Source organism: Exophiala bonariae, assembly GCF_035927105.1.
Source record: "Exophiala bonariae strain CCFEE 5792 chromosome Unknown scaffold_1, whole genome shotgun sequence".
Lineage (NCBI taxonomy): Eukaryota > Fungi > Ascomycota > Eurotiomycetes > Chaetothyriales > Herpotrichiellaceae > Exophiala > Exophiala bonariae.
The window spans coordinates 1,347,707-1,371,831 of NW_027042476.1; the positions used below are offsets into that span (position 1 = coordinate 1,347,707).

The 24,125-nt window shown below is 50.0% G+C and overlaps 8 protein-coding genes across 8 annotated transcripts; 1 reads left to right on the forward strand and 7 right to left on the reverse strand.

Moving 5' to 3' along the window:
* Positions 1-94: 94 nt before the first annotated feature.
* Positions 95-1,243, reverse strand: LTR84_000481 (uncharacterized protein; the record flags this gene model as incomplete). The annotated part of the gene is made up of 1 exon (XM_064844111.1): positions 95-1,243. One exon carries the CDS (start codon positions 1,241-1,243, stop codon positions 95-97), a length of 1,149 nt encoding a protein of 382 aa, XP_064711971.1.
* Positions 1,244-2,089: 846 nt separating this feature from the next.
* On the reverse strand, positions 2,090-3,997 carry LTR84_000482 (uncharacterized protein; the record flags this gene model as incomplete). The annotated part of the gene is made up of 2 exons (XM_064844112.1): positions 2,090-3,039; positions 3,094-3,997. The coding sequence occupies 2 exons, from the start codon at positions 3,995-3,997 to the stop codon at positions 2,090-2,092; spliced, it is 1,854 nt and encodes a 617-aa protein (XP_064711972.1).
* A 1,638-nt stretch (positions 3,998-5,635) lies between these two features.
* Positions 5,636-8,586, reverse strand: LTR84_000483 (uncharacterized protein; the record flags this gene model as incomplete). Its single annotated transcript, XM_064844113.1, has 2 exons — positions 5,636-8,310; positions 8,370-8,586. 2 exons carry the CDS (start codon positions 8,584-8,586, stop codon positions 5,636-5,638), a joined length of 2,892 nt encoding a protein of 963 aa, XP_064711973.1.
* A 309-nt stretch (positions 8,587-8,895) lies between these two features.
* On the reverse strand, positions 8,896-12,283 carry LTR84_000484 (uncharacterized protein; the record flags this gene model as incomplete). The annotated part of the gene is made up of 2 exons (XM_064844114.1): positions 8,896-11,831; positions 11,956-12,283. The coding sequence occupies 2 exons, from the start codon at positions 12,281-12,283 to the stop codon at positions 8,896-8,898; spliced, it is 3,264 nt and encodes a 1,087-aa protein (XP_064711974.1).
* Positions 12,284-13,362: 1,079 nt separating this feature from the next.
* LTR84_000485 (uncharacterized protein) lies at positions 13,363-16,028 on the reverse strand (the record flags this gene model as incomplete). Its single annotated transcript, XM_064844115.1, has 4 exons — positions 13,363-15,640; positions 15,702-15,747; positions 15,826-15,839; positions 15,892-16,028. 4 exons carry the CDS (start codon positions 16,026-16,028, stop codon positions 13,363-13,365), a joined length of 2,475 nt encoding a protein of 824 aa, XP_064711975.1.
* A 1,573-nt stretch (positions 16,029-17,601) lies between these two features.
* On the forward strand, positions 17,602-18,040 carry LTR84_000486 (uncharacterized protein; the record flags this gene model as incomplete). Its single annotated transcript, XM_064844116.1, has 2 exons — positions 17,602-17,626; positions 17,697-18,040. The coding sequence occupies 2 exons, from the start codon at positions 17,602-17,604 to the stop codon at positions 18,038-18,040; spliced, it is 369 nt and encodes a 122-aa protein (XP_064711976.1).
* A 779-nt stretch (positions 18,041-18,819) lies between these two features.
* LTR84_000487 (uncharacterized protein) lies at positions 18,820-20,429 on the reverse strand (the record flags this gene model as incomplete). The annotated part of the gene is made up of 4 exons (XM_064844117.1): positions 18,820-19,281; positions 19,342-20,066; positions 20,117-20,227; positions 20,282-20,429. The coding sequence occupies 4 exons, from the start codon at positions 20,427-20,429 to the stop codon at positions 18,820-18,822; spliced, it is 1,446 nt and encodes a 481-aa protein (XP_064711977.1).
* Positions 20,430-22,043: 1,614 nt separating this feature from the next.
* On the reverse strand, positions 22,044-23,843 carry LTR84_000488 (uncharacterized protein; the record flags this gene model as incomplete). The annotated part of the gene is made up of 2 exons (XM_064844118.1): positions 22,044-23,522; positions 23,592-23,843. 2 exons carry the CDS (start codon positions 23,841-23,843, stop codon positions 22,044-22,046), a joined length of 1,731 nt encoding a protein of 576 aa, XP_064711978.1.
* Between the last annotated feature and the right edge of the window lie 282 nt (positions 23,844-24,125).

The window sequence follows — 24,125 nt, forward strand, 5'->3', positions numbered from 1 at the left end:
GCGTAGTAGTAAGTAGGTGCATAATTTGCGGAGCCAATTCATGTCAGCAGTCTGACCATGCAATTGAAACTCATTCCAATGCAGATAGGAAGTTCTAACCTTGATCTCCTCGCTCCAGGCGATGGGTCTGGGGCCGATCAACGTTCCTCCACTCCTCCAAAACCGCCTTCGTACACGCCGCCGCCGTCACAGCCGCATAATCTTGCCACCGCTTATTTTTATGAGAGTCCGCATAATCACACACGCTTTTGATCACGATCGTCGGCACAACATGCCCCGTACCGGCACTTTCCATCTCGAATCCAATCACTTTCTCTTCCTGAGCAATCTGGTCACGATGCCTCCCACTCTTCATCACTTGGTTGCTACAAGCCATTCGGCCAAAATGAATCGCAGGTGCTTGGGCTTCGTGGACTTCAGCGTCATTTAGAACCCGTCCATCAGTACCCACCCCCATCGCTTTTTGTATCCGTGTGCGCTCCACAGACAGACTGTCGGCGCACCCGAGGTCCTCACACGAGCTTTGCAGTGCTAGTTGACAAGCTTCGTCGTCCTGGCTCTGGCAATTATCACAAATACATGGTTCATGGATCTTGTTTGCTTGAACGCCCGTCTTCTGGCGATGCTTATGTCGGTGGTCAGCTGGATATAACTTGTCGTGTTCTGGTCCTGGATAGACTGACTGAGAAAATCCTGGTTTTGCACAAACCTGAGCAGAATAGGCAGCCGTCTTCTCCTCGAGTCGAGTCCGTACTAGATAGCCTGATAGTCTCCCTGCAAAAGCTCGAATTTCCGGGTTGGCCCGGCCTAAAGTGTCTTCCTCCTCTTTCTTGCGCACTAGCCTATCAGGCAACTGTCGACCAAAATCGGTCTGGATCACCGACGTACTGATGATCACGTCCCCCAGCAGGATTTCGGTGCCGTCGGCCGTGATAGGAATGCCGCCACAGACGCCTACCACCAGTGCGCATTTGATTCCCTGAAAACTAGCTCCCATGTTGGCTGCCACGGCGGTGGCGGTAATCATGCCCATACTTGGCATATATGCCAGAACTACATTTTGGTCTCCTATCCGCCCTGTTGTATAGGCATTCTTATCCGCAGCTGACTTTCCGTACGAGAAGCTGTCTGTTTCATACTCTTCATCTAGCAGCGCTTCAACGGCGTCTCGTTCGATGCGCAGGGCGCAGATGATGGCGATCTCGAACTCATCGCGGCAAGATGGTTGAGCGGGGAGTGCCATTAGGATGAACCAATCTGCACAGTGCCAATGACCAGGAGTCTAAGCCAGAGAGGCTAGTGAAGCTTGATGAGCCAGAACAATGACGGTCAAGGGCGCCGTTGATGGGATACAGTGGCTCAGCTAGGTGAGTTGAATTCATCTTGAAGATTGATCTCAATCAGGCTGAAATGTGTTGGTATGCCGTAGGCTGAAGTACGAGCTGAGTGGAATGTTGCGGTGGTGGTTCGGGTGTGTCACTACTCTCGTCACGTGATGAACTAAACTCCCGGTTATTTGGTAGTCTCGCTACTTCCCGCATATTATGGGACCCCCTAGTGGGTCCAAAAATCGGATCTCAAAATAAAGTGTATAGGTATGCAGAAAGCGGCTCTGTGACGGAACGAACATGACAGTGACTAAGTCGAGGCGTCAGGACAATGCTGGACACAGAGTACTTAGTATTGATAGTGCAAGGGGATCGTAGAATCAGCGGATCACATGTGAAGATTGTTTCCAGGCTTTTTGTGATTGAATCATATGATTATTATCTGTACAAGAATGGATAGCCTTTGATAAAAGAGCCAATCCTGAACATTCCATCTCCCACTGTGATTTGAATAGGTATCAATCTATCTGTGATAATCCAGCAGTACTATTGCCGTAGGATCAAAAACACATGTTCCCCTTCAACGCCTTCGCTTGCTAAAATGCATGGAATCATAAATCTGAGAACTCGTGACAAGATAGACCCCCGGTCTGGTATTCATCGTGATAGCTGGGACGAACAACTCGAGATTTGGGGATGGAGAATTCGAAATTCCATCAACTCTCTTTGTCATTCTTGGTGTCCAACAAAAAGAGTGTGATTTACTTGGCAGCAAATCTACTTCTGGCACGGAGCTTGCCACCAAACATCCACAAGGCGAAGATGCCAATGATACCACCAACAGTCAAACCAGCCAGAAGCGAGACACCACTACCGACACCCAGGTTGTGGAACAAGGGCCGGGAGAAATGAATGGCGCCCGCTGCAATGGACGATCTCACAAAGTCGTTACCTGCGAACAGGGAAGCAGCGTATTGAGGGTATGTGAGTGGGATGTAGATGAAGATGCACTGGAAGAGGATGAAAATGCCAATGGTGAAGATGACCACACCGATGGTTGGGACGATCCAGTGAATCTTGGGAGATGAATTGGCGGTCCAGGCAAAGAGGAACAGTCCTATTGGGAGCAAGAAGGTTGCTGGAAGTGCAGGAATCAGGCGTCGCTCTGGTTCACCAAGTCCTTGGGTCATCACCTCTGGTTCAAAAACGTAGCGTAGATACCAGACGTAGATGGCGATGGCGATGCTGACACCAACGGAGATGGAGAGGAAGATCAATCCGATTTCTCCTGCGTTCATGCCATAGCCTTGAGTGGGTGAATTGGGACCATTTCCGATTGCGTAGACCAAGGGGAAGACTTCGAAGAACGAGTAGAAGATGGCGTACATCAGAGCAGTGTACAAACTGGTGAAGAGCACAGCAGGGTCAAGAGCGTTGATTTGAACTGGATGCCAGAGATTGTCCACGATAATTTCGTTAACAGTCATATTCTCCTGGTCAATTTCCGATTGAGATTTGAGATTGTTCTTGCTGGTGAGTTTTCGAAGGCGGGCCGCACGACGGAGAAGGATGTTGGAGGCCGAGGTCTCTGGTAGGAGGAACAAGAGTGAGATGTAGACGGGAGCGGCGAGCCAGACGATCTCCCAGAGTGACCAGTGCCAATTTTCTGCTGGAACAGAGAATCCCGAGATGATGGGGCCGAGGGCAGGACCTGAATTTTTGTTAGTTTAGATATTTGTGTGAATTTCGAGGGAGGTTGACTTACCTGCAGTTGCAAAAGCAGCCCATCCAGTAAGGAAGTAAGGCATTTTGAGAAGAGAGTAAATATCTCCAATCGAAGCACCACCAGTTGCAAGGCAAGGACTGCCGAAGAACCCCTGCAAGAATCGGAGAACGACCAAAGCAGGGAAACTGTTGACCACAGCTGTGGGAATACTCAAGATAACGAAGATGCCAAGCGTCACCATATAGGGAGGATTTCTTCCAATGATGGGAATTTCCGATAGTGGTGAGAAGATTAAAGGGCCAATACCGTAACCCAGAACATACATGGACAATCCGAGGCTGGCGACGGTCTCGGAAACACCCATCTGCTCAACAACGTACGGAATTGAGGGTGTGTAGATGGCGGAACCCATGTAGACAGCTAGGGTGTAGAGATAGACCTGCAAGACGACCAAACCTTTCTTCTTGTTGGACCAATTCTGCGGGTTTTCTGGGTCGTCGGTTGTGTACCAATCAACAAGGATGGTTCCATCGGAGGTGACGGTTGGGGCGATTGGTCGACTGACCTGGGCCTTGAGGGCTTCTTGTTGGGTGGCATTGGTATACGCTTGTTCCAGGGATGCGCGTGTATTGACTTTTGACATATCAGCTCTGCTCACGATCTTGGAGAGTGATCTCTCGGAGGGAGCCATGGTTTCGCGGTCAACTGCTGTTGGCGCAGTAGTTAGAGGACTATGGCCAGTCTCGAGGTCTTCTTCAAGTCTCTTTTCCACCGAGTCTGGAGAAGGAACACTGGAGGCATTTGAGCCGATGGTTTTTCGATGGTCTTCGTACGAGGCTGGGATCTGGAAGTCGGCTTTTTCTTCTGGATACTGAAGATACTTGTTCTTGGTAATCCATCGGATGACCTGGCCCACTGGGGCATCTCTCAATAAGTCTGACATCTTTTTCTGTGTAGTGTAGTGTAATGTGATGGTGAATTGGCTGTGTAAAGGGAGGAGAAGGCTGAGAGATGTTGATTGTTGTGCAGTGAGGTGATGTTAGTCACGGAACACAGACCAAATGGGATGAGAGTGAATATGGTTAAGGTCAATTGAGCGTGGGAGGGAGTGAATATTATACTTCTGAATCTGAAGCACGTCAATCTACTTTACCTTTGCCTACCGTATGAGTTCAAGGATCATTATTAGCTGATTAAGTCCGTGTTCTGCGGGTGTTCGTGTATCCCGCCGAATACTGTACGTCGTGGTATCAGAGCCTAGCGAGACTGTCTGAATAATCAATAATGTGGACCCCTAGAGTCGGCCTGGAGATCACATCAAACCGTGGAGCTTAAGCCCAGAAAAGTCAAGTCCGTAAGCACGAAAAGCCGGCGGCTGGACGAAAAGGCTTGACGAGAGGCACGGGGGTAAAGATGGATTGCATGTGAATTGTGATGGGGAAGCTTGATTCAAAATGGGTTTCGTCCGAAGCACGCACTAGATTGCCGTTGATGCAATGGGGATAAGTAATACGAGTGAAAAACAACGAATGAAGTGTTGATCCAGGCAGGATGTGCAGACCCTGGGCTGAACCTTCCCAAGGTCCCCCACTGCAAAAAAATCAAGTTGGAGGCGATGACGACGCCAAGCCGCATTTTGTCAGCGGCCTCAACGGAAAATCCTTTTGTTATTTCCAGTCCCTTCTCTCGTCATAGCACACCGAGTGGTAAGCCATCCATCAGGCTGAAGACTCAGACTCATAGCCAAGTGAGTGGTTTTCTTCTCAAACTGTTGGATAAACGGAGATGGATATGGAATCAGCATAATTCTCCCTCTCAAGTCCGATATTTTAATACCCTGAGAACCTCAATTCCACAAGTCCGTATTCGTCCAATTCCCTCCACCGTTGTTCGGCATAACAATTATCCTTCAAGTCCACCACTGGCATCTGGCATTGACCACCACCACCTCCTCCTTAAGGCTATTTTCCACACGCAAGACAGCTAATCGCCCCAATCTGGTTCTTACTTACTTCGAGTCTGGAGAACGAGGGTCACCTAGGTACTTAGTATCCACATCAAAGATTCAATTACGAGTACGACTGATGCACCACCTCCTCCTTCCTTCAAAGTTGTCCTACTTCGTACGTACACACCCAACCTGGTGAAGACTTCTCTACTAAACGACATGCTTACTTATCAGGCCTCCTCCACTACCCGTCACTATTCGTACTAGCAGGGTTGACGCCTCGTATTCCCATCGCATTCCTCGCGGAAACACACAACTCGACCAATCGCCCTGGCTCTCTGCCGTGTTCCTGGTTGACTCAGCAAGCCGCCAAGGTTTTAACTCAAGCCCGACTGCCTAGGTACTTTACATAATCGGCAGGCCTGACACCCCACCTGATAGGAGTACTAAGCGACCAGAGTTCTGATGATACTAATCTTTATAGTTCACAAGTTCCTTCCAATTATGAAGTTTAGTGGATATTGGAAACACATCCTGAATCCTGATGTGACTTGAACCGACAGAAGTGGATTCAGGACTTCAAATAAGACAGGGCTTGAATCCTCTCACCAGCAACTAACTACTAGTCTATCATCAGATAGCCCAGGCCTCCACATCATCACCTGCATGGATGAAAGGCTCATCAATCTGCTTAATGCCCAGATCTCCACATAGCACACACTGCTCAGCGACGAGCCCGTCCAACTCAGCAACCAGCTTCATTCGTTGTGGACCAATACTAAGTCCCTGATTAACCTCGGTCTGTAGGTCTTTGATGCGCTTTCGTTTCGAGCTTCCGGAGTTCTCCAACACACGTTTGCCCAAACAATCGCTGTGGAATGCATGCTGACATGGGAAGACGAAGAACTGTCGGCTGAGCACCGGTAACGTACAGATCCAGCACCGTTCGCCCGACTCCACGATCGCATAGCGATGGTCTAATGCCGCTATTTCGGCCTTGATCTGTTCGGCCGTGTGCTGTGAAATATCCATTTCCTGTTTCAAATTGTCGATATGCCGGGAGTACTCTTCTAGCGCTTCGCAGATCTCTTCTTTGAAATCATCAATCACCACAAAATCCGGGAAGAATGGGATGAGATCTTCAATCTTGAGTAAGTCGCACTGTTTCAAGAAACTGATGGCATCTTTGATCGACGATGCCTCTTTGATCTTCTTCTCCGCAATTAATAACCACAGGCGTTTTCGGGTCTGGTCGTTCCCTTCTAGCCGATCTGCGACAATGGCCGCCAGATCGACATCATCGTGCTGAAGGGCAAGTTCTACTGCTTGTTGGTATTGCCCCATGGTACTGTATATGTGCACACAAGACTGTACCCGATTGTGCTGAATACATAACCGTAATGCGAAATCCGCATCGTATAAGGGAGGAGTGGGCTGAGTTTCAAGATAACCCAGCAGCGCGGTTTCCGAATTCGACGGATGGGATGCCATGATGGAGATCAGAGTGTTGTGGACCGAAGCCGGGACGCTGAAATCGTTCGTAACAACATAGTTGAGATATCTCACTGCCTGATTCTGCGGCAGCGGCACATTGGCATTTTCGTTGTAGGTCAACAGCGCAGGAATCATCTTCTGCGCGTCAATATTATTTCTCCTCACCAGAATCTCCACCAATCCGGTTGCGACATGCGACATGAGCACATTGCTATATCGATAAAATGTCTCTGGATTGCTCTGCTTGTTAAGCACCGAAAGGGCCTCGGTCCACTGTCCCCGTTGCACCCAGTATGAGAGGACGAAATCGTAGTCCGTGATTGTGTTGGCGAAAAAAAGCAATTCTTCCTCTCTGTCATGACTCGAGATCACTTCGTAGGTCGTTTTGGCATCAAGGTCTGACTTGTGCTTGTTGACGAACTCTTGAAACTCGGCTCGTGTCTTTTCCAGCTCTCTTTTCGCCCCTCCTGCATCCGTGTTCTCGATCAGTTCCGCCTTGGTGGCAACCATGTCGTCGAGTGCGTTGAGTTTGGCCATATAAATCTGCATAAGCCAGGTTGCTATCATGACTCTCTGCATGTATGATGACTTTTTGTAGGATCCGAGCTTGGTTGTCAGGTATTTCCGGAGTGCATCTTCTTGCCCATTGTCAATTAACGACAGGCAGACCTCTTCGAAGGCTTTGCTGCTTTTGCCCCATATACTTGCAGCCTCGAGATATTGTCCTTTACTTGACAGATAATCTCCTGAAGCCGTAGCCACTGAGTCCTTCTGGGTTGCATCTTTTGCGTATTTCAATGCAGCATCGTAGTCTTGATTCTTGAGCATAACTTTCCAGACATCCCGCTCTTCATCATTGGCTACTACTTCGAAAATCTCCTGGTTTGTGAATAGCCAGTATGTGTTCTTCGTTTGATCTGCAACAAGACCAAGTGCACTCTGCCCTGTCTCCAACACAACCTGGTCATAGACAACACTCCCATCGAGTCTGTTGACCGCAACAATGCGCCCCTCAGCAAGGGCCAGTACATGCCATTGTGACAGTACTACAGAAGAAATTGGGTCCTGAATAAGCTTGCGACCGCCACGTGCGGATATAGTCTCGGGAAAAATTGCTCTAGGATGAAGTTTGGCCTCATTGAAGACTTTGGAACCAAGATTGGAAGTGGTCGGAGAGGTGAGAAGTTTGCCTGTCAAGACACCCTGAGAGTAGAGCCATGCAAAGCTCCGTTCGGAACCAGCTCTGGAGTCTGCCGTCTCCGGAGATACTGAGAAAGAAGATGGGGCCGTAGCAGATGCACCAGGGGCGTCATGCGTGATAGGCGCCTCTTTAGAGAACAAGTCGGCATAAATAGATGCGGATCCTTCTCGCCCACGACCACCTGTTTTGCCTATCCAGTGACAAAGCCTCGAATGCGACGCAACAATGACCCTTCTCATATCAGCTCTACCTTCCACAGTCTCCGTCCACAAGCCCGTGACCGCTCCGTCCGGGATCTTCCATACCTGGGCCGAATATCGTTCTTCCCGTCGATAGAATTCGGATGCAGGCTCTATGTATGTCTCGTATATGTTTCCATCCACTGCGCCAACCAATATCTCTCGCGTCGATGCCGTCGGCTGGGAGGGGTTCCATGCGATCGACTCAATAGATACGCCTTTTAATCTCGACAACGCTCTGGGTGTCTTTGACTGACTGTGGAGGTAGAAGTTCTCGCCTAGGGTTGTACTGATGATGAGGTGAGATGCCGAGGGGTCGAGGAACATGCGCCGTATTAGCCCGACTTCAGTTGTCTTCTTGGGGAGATCGACATCTATTCCACAAGTACACATCAGCTATGTTTGCAGAATAAACAGAATGGTATCGACCAACCGTCAATGTCTGATGGGCTCTCTAAGTCGATGCGGAGAATGCGCCCCGTAGCGAGAGCCAGAATCAATACATTATTGGCCACCTGGCCTGCGACAAAATCCGAGGCGATGTTGAACTGCAACTGGACTCGTTCGACGTTGAAGATGGGGAGAGAGGTCTCGACACCACCTTGTGCTAGGCCAGGCGCCACATAGCCTTCATCGAGATCTAGCGCCATGGAGCGCTGTTTTGGAACGATCTCAATACATCTCGTGCTTCTTGTTGGTTGTGGGGATTGTTTGTTGTACGCAGGCAGGAACAAATTACTCTTGGATGTAGGCGAACTGGAGGGAGTGTCACTAATTGGAAGAAGTGCTGCAACTGCGTCATATTCACGTGACTCAACCCTGCACCATTTGCCTCGTAAACACTGCATGCTGTGCTCACTGTAGGCTCTTACCCAACCTCTAAAACTACCCCGGAGTAGCAATAATGTAATTTGGCCTACCTGGTAAATTGGAATAGGCAAAGAACACAGTCCCATTACTTACAACACCATGACTACCCGACTCCTCGTTTCTATTTCCGAAGCAACCGTTTGCGTTTCTCCGTCCACGTACATTCTCGTGAGACAAGCCAGACAAAACCCCTCCGGTCTCAGGATGACTCTGTAATTCTTTGCTATGCAAAGGGAAGCGGCAGCAAGTCTAGCTTGCCAATTGCCCCGGGCACGGATGATGCCAGCTTGTGAGGGAGGCTTGATGATTTCCGCAAAATTGTCGATAGACATGAAATTCACGTTGGCAGAATGTTCGGGAGTCTGATTCTGCACCGGTGTGGCGTTGAGCTCGTTGTTGCCATGTCCACATTCGGCGACCGTCAGAAGTTCAGTCGTCAGTCGGGGGCTAGAAAACGTAGCCAGAACATCGAGTTCCCCAATGTGACGTTCCTGGTCATAGACTGACACGAGTGCCTCCAAGAGATACGCCTCGATGTCTCGGCCACCTGAGTATCCCACATCTACTTGCATTGAGGCTTCTGAAAAGGTCAGATGGAGGCTTGTACCGGAGAAAAAGTCATCTAAGGTCCCATCGAACTCCTGACGGTTGTATTCGTACCACTCCCCAATGCCATAATCTCTGATCATGGGCTCGAGTGGTGGTACGAGGAATGCAATGCCAGCTCTTCTAATGTTGCCTGTGTATCTTTGAATGGCAGTTTCTTTCGGGTTTGACGCTGGGTCACGGAGAAGAGCCGAAGCGATGTATAGTGAGTCAGCTACAGAGACAGCAAAGACCTTCGACAGCTGATCCGGTTGAAGATTGAACGTTCCCGTTTCGAACATGGTTATGCATGCAAAACAAACTGCATGATCAACATCTTCGAGCTGCATTGACAGACGCGGTACATGACGTTTCGGAGCGGATCCGTAGGCCATCTCCTCGCCTTCTTCATATGGATTGTAGCGGGTGATTGTTGGCCTCTCCCGCGATATCGTCGCTAAAGTGCTTCTTCTTGTGCCGTTGGCTGCGCTTCGGACCCAGTGGGCCTTTTTGAAATCCATTTGGACTGTGCGTACGTCAACTGTTGCGCCGTCCAAGTTATTGTACAGGTTTGCAGCAAGGCATATGCCCCATAAGTGGGCGACCTGCTCGACGCTATGATCAAGTTCTTCTGCAAGCTTCTGAAAGTTGACTTTGGGCGGCGTGAAATACTCCATAATTTTGTCGATAGACATCACGTATGTATTCGGTTTGTTCTGCTCCACGGTTATCCTTCCACCCTGATGAATTACAGCCGGCGACCGCTGGACTTGATCTCGCCTTCGACGAAACAAGGCAATGCCGTCAGCAGCGCCTTCGACTAGCTCGTAAACTATATTCAAGCCAGGGGAGAGTTGAAGGATTATGATAGGATCTTCTCTGGAGCTCCTTTGGTGCTCGTGCCGTTCAGATCGGTGTCGTCTTTCAGCGCGGGACACAATCGTCTTTATACCACTCTCTGCAGCTGCATCCAATCTCTTACCAGAGCGTCTACCCAAATGCCTTTGAAATACTGGGAATGAAGAATTTGAAGATGGAACCGCTGTGATAATTTCGCCAAAGTGAGACAATTCTCTCGCCCGTCGATCTAACGCTGGTATGCTCCCCTCTAGCGAGGCTGGCTTTCTTTCGAAACCCAATCGCTGTGAATCGGATGGGGGATTCTTCTTTTGATCGTCGGTCAGGTTGTTAAAGTGAGGCCTTCTTTCTCCGAAGGATTGTTGGTCGTCAAAGGATGATTTTAACAACCACCGTCGATGAGATTTTGGACCTTGAAGCTTTCCATTGCCAGTTATCTCGGTCTCAGGAAGAGCAGTCGCATATTCCACAGCATCTCGGTGTGTCACATGGCCCGAGTGCTTGAATTCATATTCAATAATGAACTCATAGTCTTTGTTCGGAGACTGATGACTCAATGTTTCTGCCATTTCTCGAAGAAGCTTGATCTTGTCTTCAATCTCATAAGCAGCTCTGAAAAAGCTAAGTGGGCTGAAAATATGTTGGAATGGCTCCCCCTTGAAAGTGTGGCAGTATTCCAAACCTAAGTTTCTGAGTTTCTGTACTTTCACTTCGTCAAGTCTGGATAGATAGTGCTCAGAGGTTCTCGCGAATAGTGATAGCCAAGATTGGACAGGAGCCTTGATTCCCAGCGGAGCTTGCTGAGAGAATACTTGTGGGTTTGACCATATTGGTTTGCTGTGCGCCTGTAAGGTTCCCTGCTCAAGCCAAGTTGCCACGTCCCTGAAATACTGAATGACATTCTTCTTAGCAGTAGTTCCATTGTCCCAAGGTTTCAGGTAGGCAGTGGTCATCACCCACAAGAACTCATCCATTGTCAATCGATCTCTTTCAGTCGTGCTGATGTTGCGGCAACGGGAGACAGGCAGCCCATAATATCGGAGATTGGCGAGAGGAAGGGACCAGTATATGGATGTGTATGCTTTGGTATCTCCTGATTCTACTGGATCTAGCCCCAAAGTAACAATGCCACCACCTTGGAAGAGGGGATCATTCTGTTCAATAGTTTTGCTTTCCGACGAAAGATGGACCATGTTGGGATAGAGATGCCACGACGACATACCCAGGCAAATGTCTCCGCTCTGCAGTCGGAGTAAGGGCACTCCGTCCAGCAGCTTCTCCATCTGGACCATGGCGGATGTCCAAGCCTGTACGACATTGCCATATGTTTTCCGCGAAGTGTTGACGGGTAGCCGTAAATTGTCGAGGATTAATCGAAGCTGGGTCTGCCGCTTTGCCATGGCGGAATCAGCAACCCGCAGCCATGCACGTGCGCTCGCATCCCAGTCGGCGAGATCAGATCTGAGAAACATCTGAGCTGCTGCTGCGAGGAGCTCCTGCTCGACTTCTCCTTCTTCGACGAGTTTTCTCTCGACCTCTTCTTTTCTCGCCGCAATGATCTCGACCCAGATGGACGTTGCTTCTGGGGGGATCCCACATTCGAGCAAGCATGCATGCTAAGAGGTGGCATGCTATGGCAGGCCTCCCTGACGTTGCCGCCGCCCATAATGTAGTCCCATCTGCCCCAATGTTGCTTGCGAAGACACCATGAGCCTGGCCATCACCCCGTGGATTGGACGCATTGCTCCGAGCGATTTCCGAAGCACGGGTTCCATACGCTTTGATGAGCCTTGGTGTGGATGGGATGAGGCTTTTGAAGAGAATCCCGAGTTTTCGTGCAATGATATGGCGGTGACCTTCTTGGGCTTCTTTTAGGCGAGTGGCAGACAAATACTGACCTATCTCTTCAAACTCGCGCGGAGGAGTGATTCTATTGGTGAACAAACTGAGCTCGATGTTGAAATTCGCCACCGCAAATGTCGCTTCGGATCGCGCCGCTACTGCCGAAGTGTTGAAATTTCCAAACGATGCCATCCCAGCTGATCCTAATCTGATGTACCACCAGTACCAGAACTAGGTGCTCCTCGAATCGCTATATGTGAAAATGAAGAGAATCACCCTAGCACGACGGTCAGTCTTCGGAGACAATGGCGTCTGGCAAGCCAAGGTAATCGAGAGCTACGAAGCCAGGAAGTGGGTGAATGCAGGGCGCCAGGCTAACATGAGGCTGAATCGCTCACAACCCCAATTCTGCACCAGGTTATGCTGTAGCCATGTCCAAGAACCTGGGGTTAACATCGGAACAAACTAGCAGGAAGGCGCTACAGCTCTATGCTCCGCCTTCTAAGAGAACCCCTCTCGTTGTCCTGCCGTGTGATCTGGCCCGTTAAAGCGACCTGCATCCGGCGTTGTCAAGATTCAAGTCCACCTAACCCAACGAAATCAAGTCGTCTGTCATCTATAGCAATCCTGCTAATTCGAGTCAAAAGCGGTGGCCTGCCTGACTCCAATACTGGCAGCGCTGCTAGCATCGCTCTTTCCGTTACTGAATGAAAAATGGTACCTAGGTAGTCAGGCAAGTCGGGGTGGTGGCATAGATAGATAATAAGCTACTGAGCACTTTTCTAGACGCGAATCTACGATATCGAGATCGAGAACCGTCGACCAGAATATTGGAAGACTGATAACGAAGTATTTAATTTCTTGTGTCTCTTCATTTTTAAATAACGATATCGAGCTTCGATACCCCTACCCTGAAGACGGTCGAACACAACCACTAAATTTAAAACTACCTAGACTCCTAGTGCGCAACATATATAGATACCTTTCTCTCAATAAGACTTGGAATGATGGCTTCATCATTCGTAAAATCGCGCGGAGGATGCGGATCCCGTAACTAGACTATATTCAACATCCAGTCCCCTGGCATTTGCCATTAGGTCGACCACTACCTACAGCACGAAAGAATGTAGCCAGGGCTATGTTCCTGCAGAAAGGTCCAGTTTGGGGCAGTAGCAATATACACGGAGCATGAAGTCCAAGCAGATGGCCAGTCTATGCAAGATGTCTCGTGCCATCTTCAGTCCCAGGCACAGAATAAACCAACTCAACTACTACCAATGATGACCAAGATTCCCACCAGAGCCCTGTGCGAACCCAGCTCCATCGTCAAAGCCTCGTGCTCCCATCCGTCCCATTCCACCATTGGTTCCATGATCAAATCCAAGGTTGAATTCGAAATCAGGTATCGCGAGGAAATCCTGCAACACTTGTCGTTCAGGATGATGGACCGTCTCGTTCGAAGACATCATCATGCTGTCCAACCCGAAGAAAGCAGATTCAGCGGCTGAATGAAGGGGTCCAAGGCCTCCATTTAGATCTGTATCAGAATTCGGGATGGCGAAATTCGGGATACCCCCGCCATTTTCGCTGCCACTGTCGATCGACCAGTGGTGCGGCATATGGTGCTGTCGAAAGCTCGGGTTTATATCGGTCTCCTTCACCGAGACTGGCATGCTTGTGTTCTGCATCCTGTGGCTTGGTGCATTGGTGGCGGCGGCGGCACCACCTCCCTTGAGCATGGCCTGCCAGTTCTTGAATCTGTCATACCCGGAGACAGCTCCCGAAACGTCGGGTGAAGCAGTGTCCGGAGATTTTGACGTCGTGGTGAAGAATTGCAATCTTGCCTGTGCTCGTTCCAGAGCCTCAATGAGAGAGACTTCGGCTCTTGCCGATGCTCCACTCGCAGACATCTCTCGTATCATGGACAGTCCTGTCTGCAGTGGCTCTCTAAATCGGTTGGTTTGGTTGTAAATACAATAGGCAATGAGTACCAAAAGCGAGGCCCGGCAAGAACTGTACTCAATATATGAAGCTCTTGCTAGACCAATCCCGTCTCGTAACATTCGACATACTGAAATGGCCTCCTGTGCTGCTTGAACACAGTCGTCAATGAGGCTTGCTCTGCGTGATGACTTCTTATCGGTCTCAACAACACCAGTAGCGGTAGTTGCGTTGCTGTCCTTTCTCGAAGTTGAGTTGGGGGTACTTCCGGCAGCGTGGCGACTGAATAGAAAAGGTCGTCCAACAAACATACGTACTAGACAGTACTCCAGTTTAAGATGCATCCTTGGACGCGAGCTCGTCGACCGTATGGAGCCTGCTTGACTGTGGACTGCATGTGGTAGGTTCTCATACCACTTTGCTAGAGAGTCTTTCATAGTGATCAGGCGAGAGAGAATGCTTTGCAGCTCGCTCTTCTGGCATTTCCTGAGGAGTTGCATTTCCTTGAAAAAGTCTTCGAGCTTATGCAACAGGTGAACGGATGCCACCATGTGAGGAATATTGGAGGTTGAGCTAACGTGAATCATATCAACTCGGTCTGTGGGCAGATCGGCATCCACATCGGATCGAAGGACGGATGTTGGTCGTCCATGGAATATCCCGATCTTCTTCTCCACAACATACAGAGTCCACCAGACGCGATTCTTTGTTTCGATCGTGATCTCATCAACAGCTCTCCCTAGGTACTTACGATGCATGCCATTGACAATCGCTATTTTCATCGCTAAGTTAAAGTAGGTATAAGCGAGCCCAGAAGCATCAAGAGGAAGGCAATAAAGTCCAAGGAGAAGGCAGGCCTGTACACTTTCCAGTGATGAAATCTGAATGACTTCAGGTAGAAGTTTTGCTGCTTGTTCGAAAAACATTGTGCCAACCTCATCTTCGGAGAAACTCATTCCTCCTAGAGTCGATGCGCCAGATGGATTCAGTGATTCCAGATACGCGTATTGGGTACCGATGGCGAAAATCGCAAGTGCGATGCTGACCTTACCTGCGTCCTGTGGAACAAGTTTATTTGGTGTGGTGTAGAACACATTCAGGATATCCAACAGCCAAGCCCTATCGACGTAGAAGTAGTTTGACTCGGCATGGCGGAAGAATACATGAACGAGAAATTCTGCGATGTCTCGGGGAGGACAGCAAGCCAGTGCAGCAGAAAGACTGTGTGAGCTTGACAATAGTGGCTCCGCACGCCAGAATTCCGACACTCGTTCAGAGTTCGGCGCGTCTGGATTGCCACTGCCCATCCAGTCTTCCACATGTCGTTTGATCCGTTGCGAGAAATTCCAGTATGAGAATTCGCCAGAGTAGTGAGTCACATTGCCCTCAACAGGTCGAATCTCAACATCATCATCGGCTAGGACCGGCCCCTCGCCTTCGGCTTCAGAGGTCGTAGACTTATTGCTTGAGGTGTCGACTAATGTGTCCGCGACTCGCCGCAAGTTGGCTGTATCCAGATCTAACCCGGGAAGCTTGTGTCGTAGTATCCTCTCCAGAAGTCGAGCTCGATCCTTTAGTTCGGCTGGCTGATATGCCGGACTTGGGGACCTTGAAGCAGACAAGAATGTCAGCAACGATCACGAGGGAACGACAAAGATGCCCTCCTTACAAGATTGAAGTGCCTCCATCTTGCGGTGTTGGCTCGGACTTGATGCCTTTGAACTCGCAAGTCCGTCGAAAATGGGTACATCGTCGACATGGAATACCTCCCTCACATTTTTCCTTAACCCTACGACAGCCATCACATCTGGGAAATAGTTATTAGCAATCGAAGCTTGAAGAGCAGGAGAAATGCCCACGCCCTAACAGCACGTTTTCGTTCGTCTTCAGCTACCTTCCTTCGCTTCGCTTTTCTTCCGCTGGTGGTGTGCGGGGAGTCTTGGCCATCGAATTCTTCGTTCGGGGCTGCTCGCTCGGGAAAGTCGGCGGTCTTCATCCTAGTTGCATTGTCCTTTCAAGGATGATGGAGATATGCAATGCAGTGAAGGCGCTGGCTATCTTCCATTGACCCGGGTTTGCAGCTTCGACTGGGGCCGGAAAAATTGCCTCCGCCTTAGACAACTAGTGTTCGCCACGGAACGTGAATCGCGATAGAACCGTAGATCAGGTCATTACAGCGCTCCGCTTAAGTTGTGGATATGATATATTTCAAGATTCAATGACACAGAAGATCCAGAACAGTCGGAAGGTCTGTGGATCCCTTGTTGGAGGTGGGTTGTCCATTTTGTATGTACGCTAATGTGATCTGCAATCTTGGAAAGCCCAGGACGGAGTTACCCGTTCGCTACGAGTGCTCGTCACGAACAGCTTGAGGATCAGAAAGTACTTCGTACCTTATCTAGATACCTAGGTAGGTAACAATCGCTTCCAGGAGTAAGCCTATTCCATGGCGTCCCTGTCATACACTGGCAGGTACTGATCTAAATATGTTATAACATTCAATTCCTTGAGATATATAGGTATATTGATAATTCATAGCCGTTAAAATTGCCTGTCCAAAAATGGAAATTCCAATGAAAGTTCTCATGACCAGCTGCTTATCTCTATATGCGAGATAGAAGTGCACAAAGGGCGACATTATCGGAAGATGCCGGCTGATCCTAAGCCAGATCCAGATAACCTGATGTTGGCTGATATCCTCGATGTTCCACGGAAGCCTGGCAACCATCCTTCAGTCTCATCCAACCCGGTGTATAGATTCATAAGCTGCTTTGGGACCTGATATATTGCGGTTAAAGCGAAGGCGGCCTCGTCAATCCGATCCTGCAGCTGCTGTATTATGAGCAGACCGCTAAGAATTTGTTCCTTAGCGGGGATGCTGGAAGATGCCAAGACTACTGATATGAACTGTCTGGGCAAACCTTTCGGTGTGATGATCGTGTTTCCTGAACATAGCACCGTGATAGACGCTGCCTAGGGTCGGGGTTCTGTGTAGTCCAGGCAAAAACCCCAGAATTCAAAGGTTCATGAGTTGTCTCCTGTCAACGGGTCGAAAAGGATGATAAACTCAAAGTCCTCAGTGGAGCAGGCAATTCTTGAGCACAACGCTTTCAGTAGTTCTTTTCATAGACAGGCCGTCATTGACGATTGCTTACAAAGAAGCAAGAGATCTAGGAGGAAGATTGGTGGAGTTGGTGAGAAAGAAAACCACAGACACTGGCGTCAACAAGTGTCTGTCAACGGAACGATTCTTACCAGTTGAGAGCGAGTTCACTTGTATCAACTCATCTAGAGAACCTACCGAGTTATGGTTTCAAAGTAAAGGTTGCAATGGTGATAGAGGTTTTGCAGGTTTGTGAGTTCATGATGCCCGGCAACATTCCGACAAGCCGCTCCCGAGAGCGGAAGGTTTGCCGTGCTAATGTACTTATCACTCCACCCACCACATCAGTCTGGCCAACTACCGAGTACCCTGGTCTACGAAGGACCTGATACCACCAGAGCACGCTCAGTCTTGCATTTCGGTCGATTTGGCTGAGAGCACCCGTCCTCAATATATACCACTGACGATGCCGTCCTCATGTAAAGAGATCAGTGAGTGCACCTCGAACCCTTCTTCTAATTCCCAACGACCAAATCTAACCACCATCTTCTGTGCCCACAGGAGCCGCTCTCGCAGCATGCCTACAGAACACAGACTGCATCATGGTCGACCGACACACTCCACTAGAATGCCTGTCGTCTCCGCACCTTGAAACACTTCCAATGCAATGCCAGCAACTCAAACGGGGTTTCCGCGACTGCAAGCGCGGCATGGTAGATATGAGGAAACGCTTCCGAGGCAATGCGCCCATCTCAACCAGTCTCGAGCTCGAGGGTGGCGGCGATAAAGGAGGCCAGTTATACGGTGGAAAGCCGGCGTTTGATGTGGTGGAGAAAATGAAGAAAGAGCAGCGTGGTGAGGTGGAAGGCCTGGGTTTCGATGAGAGCAAGACGAGAGGCCTGTGATTGACTCTCTTTCGAGGGGATCGAGATGGTTCCAATTACGGCGTACGCCTACGACGACGCTCGATTTGTCCGACAAGTGGAAGAGCTGTTCTCTCTGCCCCTTGACCCACCTCCAGATTAAACGATCCAGAACTCCAGCTTCGACAAAGGGGTCCGGAGTGGATAGCCTCTGGCCTCGAATGACATGCAACGAGACTCGAAGAACTCTGACAAATGCCGACGTGTGCCTTCAAGTCCTCCCTCACGCCGTTGCGATGAGACGGAGTCGGCGGGCTTTGCAGGTGGCAAGCTATGTGGTATTCGTTCGCAATGGACCTCTCCGAAGGAATGCTTTTTGAGGGACAATCCTGGCGATCTCCGAATTGGATCTCCTGTTCAACAACGAGCAATAAGGTCTGGAGGTTGTCTGTATCAGACCCATATCATGATGCGCCTACACCAGGATTGATGGGGTCCTAGGGAAAAGCTCGGTATCGGACACGGGTCAACAGTACATATGTATCACTACTCCTGTACAAATAAACAAATATTTTGGCATCCAAAGTGATCATTGAATTTGAGAACCGCCATACCCACATATCGATTTTGAAGGTTCAAACTCTATTCTGCTTTTCTTTTTCATGGCCAATCTAGCCTAGCAAGCTATATTCCGTCCGGAGATCGGAAACCATAAAATACATTTCTTCTCCCATGAGCTGCAGGTCTGGGAAGGTTGATACTCCAGTCATGAGCATGTAATTTACCCATTCAAGGGAACCAAACGACATCCAACATCAAATTTATTTAGCCGGCGCACTAACGCTCAACTTCCGTCTCCTCTCACTCTCACTCTGACCCTTCGGGGGTTCCGAATAGAGCCAGAGGGCAACGAAAGCCAAGAAGCCACCAATGACGCTCCAGAGGCCGGTGATCCAAGGCCACGCCCCGCTGATGGCCCAGGACCGCGGCCACTCGTCGTGCGCGAAGTGGCGCACCGTGACCTGCCGCTTCTCCTCGATGCTTGTCAGCCACGGCCGCTTGTAGTTCACTTTGAAGGCGAAGATGCCGTGCTGGTCGGGAGTCGTGAAGGTCGTGGTGTAGATTGTGCTGTTGGGGGATGGTGGGGAAGCGGACGGGCTGAGTGCTAGGCGTTGGAAGGGTGATAGCATGCTGAATTCGAGTTGAACGGCGTCGGTGGTGGACGGTAGTGTGAATGGTGTCCAGTGTGTGCGTGACCATTGGGCGATTTCGATGTTGAATTTCTAAGGGAGAGGTTGTTAGTAGGCTGAACCAGACATAGAGGTAAGAGGAGAGCAAGTTACCACGTCGTTTTTGATTCGATAGATCTCCGGGTTCGAATCACCGATTTGAGTCGCATTCTGGTTCGCTTTGGTGGCTGGAGTGATTTGGTAGTGGTTGATATCTATCACTTTCAGAACCCCAACTTCCTTGAAAGTCCATTCCGTCAATTGCTGTGCGAATTCCCTATTGACGGTTTTTACGCTCTTGCCGTCTGGTGTCTTGACTGAGGCATCAAACCATTTGTCCTGGAGCGATTCAAGGGATCCCAGCACCACAAAGCGTGCGGAGTTGCGTGCCTGAAGAGCCGAGATGAGAGACAGCTGCGAGCCAGTCGCAAACACGTCTTCAACACTCTCCGCATCGTCCTTGGGGTTACATGCGTATGCAGTCACCGGAGCCTTCAATATGGGCGCAACAAGTGGGCTCGTGTTTCCAAGAGTCTGTCCGACTGTCTGTGGGAGGGCCAACAGTCCACTTCCTCCGAAAAAGTTCACCACATCTGCTCTTGAGGGGTTCGATCGGCTGACCAGCAGGACATCATGTTTCTCGCCTGCAGAGGCAGTGTCATAGTTGAAATGATCGACGACCACCGAGTTCTTGTCTGTCGGAAGTGTAATGTCGAATTCTAGTAGGAGAGACGAGATGGCAGAGGGTGTGCCTGATTCGGCGGAGAGTCCCAGTAGTACGTTTCCGCCTGCATTGACATAATCGAGGAGGAGTTTCGGCGTTAACGATGGGCCATAGCCTGTCTATTGTTTAGTAAGAGGGCCATGAATGAGACAGGGTAAAGCCAACCCTTCGACTTGGGAGGTGTTAAGAGCACATGCTCGAATGCAAGTTCTCCATGTCTGAATAGAGACAATGCATCGTTTCGCGGTGATTCAAAGGACAGTTTGAAATCCCGAGCTATTGTACCATTCAATCAGCATATGTAGGTTCCTCTTGGGCCCTGAACCGTACCTTCTAAATCTGCCCAGAATTTCGAATATAGACTCTTCTGCGATTCATCCTCCAAGACGACCAACAGTCTGTTTCCCACGGCACTTCTGGCGGAGACCACCCCCAGAAATGCCAGTATCAGCAGGCATAAGGAAGAGAAAGGCCGCATCATGATACAGCGACCGAAAAGTATAGAGGACGTGAGTTCACACAGCAGCACTCATTTGGCGTTCACACGGGCTTCAAGAATTGTTCCGCAATTGCTCACACGCCTTGAACTGTTACTCCGCAGAGGAGACGTGGTCAAGTGCAAGGCTTTGCCAAGGCCCCGATCAGCATCACGTGTCTCAGCCTTGCACTGTCTGGATTTCCCCTCCACCGTAACCCCCAAGCCAGCTCGCTCCTACCCAATCGCAGCGTTGATGTTCGAGCTTAACATCATTTCAATGCGATCGTGACTTTGAGCCCAGGAAGGAGGAGGGTATCAGTTTTACAAAGCCAAACAACCACGCAGAGCACAGAACGACCCTCACGACTCTTTTCCCCATCCAGAATACACCAACAGTGTCCTTGGTTCCATCCAATCTCCGGAGAGCAGACTGCTCAGACCTCCCACTTAAACCCCCTCTACCGAAGTCCAATCTCTACCCTCCATTCAAACACAATGTCCGGCATCCCACAACGATTCTGGGGCTCACCGGTCCGGTACCTGCGTTGGGCGGCGCACGAGAAGCCTGCGATTTTCTGGAGCTGTGTGCTCGGAGGACTCTCACCATTCACGTTCGTGGTGATTCCGCCTTTGAGGAGATGGGCGGGCGATGAAGAGCCGGCGAGAATACCTTTGACATATCCTAGTGAGTACTGCCTTCGTTTGTTTCACTCGAGATCTTGGTTGCGGAGCGATGGAACGACCGAGCGTTCCTGGTCGTGTTGAGGTCGAATGCAAGCAACAGGGCAATGGGGCTGGGGAAGCATGATTAGAGAGCAAATATAGGAGCTGGAGGAAGTGTTAGAGAGATACAGTCTACTAACCATGTTTTCTTGCAACAGTTCCCAAAGGACCGAGGAAGATACCAGAGGGCTTTGATGACCCAAAGTGAACGCGACTAAGCCAGACAAAATCAAGTTGTACGACCTTTGGAACATAAATAAAGAAAGATTACTGAAGTCAGTCGGAGCGTCTGGTTCACTTTGCAGTGCAGCAATGAGAACGACAGACAGTGCCGGACTGGGTAGAAAGAGTCGCTGAGACGATGGGCTTGCGACTGGACCGAAGACAAGAGAATAACTAACTATTCCTCACCTTTGTACATACCTTCTCCAAAGAGAGAAACAGAAGATGAAAAGATCAAAAATGGAAACTATGACGGTGTGAAGTGTATTCTGTTTTGTTTTGGAATCTGCTTGCCATTTTTTGGAAAACTATCTAGACTTTCCCCAATGCCTTGCTCTGCAACCCAACCCAGCACGAAATGAAGAAAGGAAAATTGAGGATTGAGGAGTGCAATAACCAAGGTTGTTCTCCTCGGCTGTCCTGTCCAACTGGGTAAAGAGTGTCCTTTCCGATGCCTCCACTTTGACAAAGCCATTGAACGTGGGGGTCGCTGCTATGCTCAGGACAGTGCTCACCACTCCATCCGGAGTTGGAGGCGGCTCGTGTAGAAGAGAAATTGTGTGGCAGAAGACAGGTCCGTCCGGGTCAATCCACCGCAAGAGACGCACTGAGTCTTCGCGCACGCGCACATTGATCGATTCGCTCTCCCTTGGCGGTCGTGCGAATAGCCTAGTCTTGATCCTCCATAAACTCATCACCGTCACCGTCTTCTTCGGCGTCGCCGGCGTCGTTGATGAATTGTGCGTACTCTGCGTCTGTAGCACCATTGGCCTGAGCATTGGGAACAACATTATCAGCACTGTCAGGCTCAACCGAAAAGCCAGTGACGTCAACAAGACGGGGATCAACAGGGATAAATGCAGCGAGTTCAACACCGGGTATGACAGGGGCAGTAGTTCCGGGAACATGAGTGATGGGGACATTGTTGGAGGCGGCTGCGACACGACTAAGACTAACCTCAACACCGGCGGGTCCAGCAGCGTCAGTGCCCTGGGATTCTTCTTCATAATCATCTTCGTCTCGTGCACGCTTCTTGCCAGCTCTAGCCTGTGCGAGTCTCATGGCGTGGTCGTCGACGGTCCCTTCGTCTTCCTCCATCTCGGACAGGTCATCTGGCTCGTTCTCGACATCGTGTTCAGTACGCGCCTCAAACCCCGCATCGGCTCTTTTCATGGCATCCATTCGAGCGTTCTCTTCCTCCAGGGTCTTGTACAGATCCTCGAGGGCATCATGCTTGCCTTCGTAAGGGCTGTACCACGGGAAATCCATCTTCTCGATCTTGGCACAGGTCAGCCAATGGATCTGATACGCGCCTCTCTTCAGATGAGTGTTTTGTTCGATGAGGGGCTCGACAAATGCCTGCAGGTCTTTCTTGAGCACACCCATGTGGGCTTCGAGAACGTGAGTGGCTTTGATGCTCATGGGGAAATATCGGTGGAATTCCTGGAAGTCCAGGTGCGAGAGATATGCCTGCCCACCTTCGGCGATTGCACAGTAGATGTTGAGGCCGCCGTCGGGAGCACGTCGGGTGCGGTCGTCGGAGATGCATTGGGCAAACCATTGACGAAAGAACCCAATACACATCCACATGTAGATGTCATTGGCATATGAGGGACGGCCAGGCTTCTGTGCGGCTTTTCGGGTGGTGTAGGCAGGGTAATGGCCCAGGATTCTGAGCTCAACGGCTTCTTTGACAATCGAGAGCTCTCTGGCTTTTTGCGCGATGGTCAGACGTGCTGATTTGGGGATACCTTCCTTTACCGCGTCCGACAGTGTCTCCCACTGGCCCACCAGGTGAATGGCTGCTTCTGTGAAAATCGATGGTGAGTGAAGACGGCAAGCAAACTCAATCCATACAGCAGGTGCACCCAAGATCGAGGTCCAGAGAACATTGTCGTGACGAAGCAATGCAAGGTCGGCAGTCTGATAGATGAACTTCTCGGAGCCGATGATCTCAGCGCATTCAATCATGGAAATCACATGATCGAGGACAACCTGCAGATTCTCACTGTCAAACACAGGCGCACGGCTGTAGAAGAGGCCAAAGACCCAGTCCCAGGCTTTGTCATTGGATTTGTCGACTTTCCCATTGATGAGGCGTGGACCGCGTGGAGTGCTTCCTAGTGTACGGCCAGAGTTGCTTACTTCCTGCAATCATACTGTGTTAGTCGGTGGTGTTTGCTCATCAGGAAAGTCACTGTCTCCAGTTTGACTTACCAATCTCACAAACCGTCCGTTATCATTGTCTGAAGTCGCTTCCAACCACTCAAAGTGATATTGTGGGGCATTGTTGCGTCTGGCTGCTGCGTTCAGGTGAGCACCGGGGTACTTGGCGATTTCTTTCTTGAAGAAAGTCGAATGGCTCTCCAAGACTTGTTGGTGAAGACGGTATGTCTGAGTGGTGGATATCATGATGAAAACATTGCCATCACGGAATTTGGGGAATTCTGACTGCTCAGAAGTCGTCATGATGATGAAGTGATGTGAAGGGGATCAGCCAGGTGCAGGGTGAAATTAAGGATGCTCTGTGAGAAGATACAGGTAAACAGGAGCTCATCCGCAGTCGGTGAGCAGACGAAGAGAGAGGCAATGTGTAGTGATAAAAGAAAACACGCGGACGCGGAGAGTCGAAGTTGAGGCAGATTGATATAGGCGCGAAGGCCGCGCTAGCAATGACAATGTCACCGTGCTGCCTGAGTCACTCTTCACAGCAGTGACAAAAGTGCAGATTAGGAACAGCGCGCTGCGCAA